General features: G+C 57.5%; 1 protein-coding gene across 1 annotated transcript in view; it reads right to left on the reverse strand.

Moving 5' to 3' along the window:
• Positions 1-1,022: 1,022 nt before the first annotated feature.
• CRYBA1 (crystallin, beta A1) overlaps positions 1,023-2,033 on the reverse strand; it is a gene marked incomplete at its 5' end in the record, with an annotated part of 2,579 nt that continues 1,568 nt past the window's right edge. The window contains 3 exons of the mRNA XM_010016102.1: positions 1,023-1,170; positions 1,316-1,458; positions 1,968-2,029. Coding sequence (XP_010014404.1) covers positions 1,023-1,170; positions 1,316-1,458; positions 1,968-2,029 — 353 coding nt within the window. The remainder of the gene's footprint in view (positions 1,171-1,315; positions 1,459-1,967; positions 2,030-2,033) is intronic.

Genomic DNA, 2,033 nt, shown 5'->3' on the forward strand with positions numbered 1-2,033 from the left:
ATAAAAGTTTTAAAGTTTGTGGGTGTCGGTGTGAGGTTCTGTTCTGCGCTCTCAGGGAGCATCCCTTGACCTAGGGGTGCTGCGGGGATGAAGACTCCACTTCTGCTCCCTTAGGCCAAACAACACGGGCCATGAAGCATAAGGGCAGTGCAGCCCATGGCCAGTGGGGCTCAGTGGAACGAGGAGTTCAATGTCCTTTCCGTTGGCAGGGGAAGGGGAGGGCAGGGAGGAAGAGAAGCCACATGGCTGTGGACCTGCATCAAGGGTTTGGCTGCTGTGTTTGTGTGTGAGAGACAGGGACTGAAAGGGAGTCTGGTCCTTGCTCCTGGGTGGGGATGTGTGACTGCAATCCCAGACACACAACAGACACAGGAGGGACGTGGAGCTGCTGGAGCGAGTCCAGAGGAGGCCACGGAGCTGCTCCACGGAGCAGCTCGTCTCTGGAGGCTGGGGCAGCTGGAGAAGGGAAGGCTCCTTAAGGGGAGACCTTAGAGCAGCTCCAGTGCCTAAAGGGGCTACAGGAAACCTGGAGAGGGGCTTTGGACAAGGGATGTAGGGACAGGCCAAGGGGAATGGCTTTAACCTGCCAGAGGGGAGATTGAGATGAGCTCTGAAGCAGAAGCTCTTCCCTGGGAGGGTGCTGAGGCGCTGGCACAGGGTGCCCAGAGAAGCTGTGGCTGCCCCATCCCTGGCAGTGTTCAAGGCCAGGTTGGACACAGGGGCTTGGAGCAACCTGCTCCAGTGGAAGGTGTCCCTGCCCATGGCAGGGGTTGGAGCTGGAGGAGCTTTAATGTCCTTTCCAACCCAAACCATTCTATGAACAGCAGACACCCACCAAGCTGGTTTGTCTTTCTTTCAGTCACATTTATTGGCAGTTGTGGCAGTCGGTACCATTGGGGAATGTTGTTCCATAAGCAGTTGCAGTACAAGAAGGGGTGGTTATTTTGGGAGGGGAGTATTAGCACCAAAAGGGAGCCAGTGAGCTTTAGAAACCTTGCAAAGATGTACTGGGAAGTGGGGAGCTACTGCTGGACACGCCTGATGGATTGGATCTGGGAGGTCTGGGCGTGTGACCCCCACTCCCTCCAGTGCTTGTAGTCTCCTCCGTGGTGGTCGGACTCCAGGACGTACTGGTAGCCACGGTACCCGGGGTACTGGTAGCAAACCCAGCTGGAAGAGAAGGAGTCACCAGGCAGCCGTTAAGGCCAACAAGAGGTAAGCAAGGGGGTTATGGGGTGTCCCCCCTCTGGCTGTAGTAGCACAGTGATGGCAGCAGCTTGTCTCTGCTGCTCGTGGTGCTTTGCCCGTCACTTACGCGCCACACGGGATCTTCATGGAGCCCACTTCGTTGTTGGCCCAGCCCATGGCCTGCAGCGAGGGGTAGTCATCAGCGATCTCCCACTGGCGGCCGATGAAGTTGTCCTTCTCGAAGATGGTGATCCTGGATTCCTTGTGGTTCTGGGGGAAGAGCAGGGGTAAGGGTGAGGTGGTGTTCCCTCCATGGCCTGGATGGGGACACGGGGCAAGGGCTGTTCCTCCCTATGGCATTGCTCGGAGGGTTTCATGGGGAAGGAGGTGTTCAGACCCTGGGCTTTGTCTTTTCTAGGGCATGAGGGTGGTTTTCCTAAAGCCCAACTGTGTGGAGATGTTGAGCAGGGTGATGCTGGGCCACAGTGAGAGCTGGGCCACAGCTCCCATTTCAGGCAAGTTGATCCCTAGCTCTAGTCACATGCAGATGCCCAGAAGTACCCTTAAAAGCTTTAAATAACAGGATAAAAAGAGGAAATCCTGCTGGGCATGGGGAGGGGAAGAGCTGAGCCCACCCCAAGGAGCCTCTGCCACCCATACAGCCCCTGGCATAGCTGCGTTTGCCCTTCCTGGCCCCGCTCCCTTGGCCTGGTGCTATTGCCTGGGACACTTGAATGGGATCAGGGACACAAGGGCTCTCTGGAAGCCGGGGCACTCACAGCGGAGCAGACGGGGCGGAAGGACATGAGGCGCTCGATGTGGTAGGCGTTGCTGCCGGTCCCGGC

Source organism: Nestor notabilis, unplaced genomic scaffold (assembly GCF_000696875.1).
Source record: "Nestor notabilis isolate BGI_N333 unplaced genomic scaffold, ASM69687v1 scaffold22566, whole genome shotgun sequence".
Taxonomy (NCBI): domain Eukaryota; kingdom Metazoa; phylum Chordata; class Aves; order Psittaciformes; family Psittacidae; genus Nestor; species Nestor notabilis.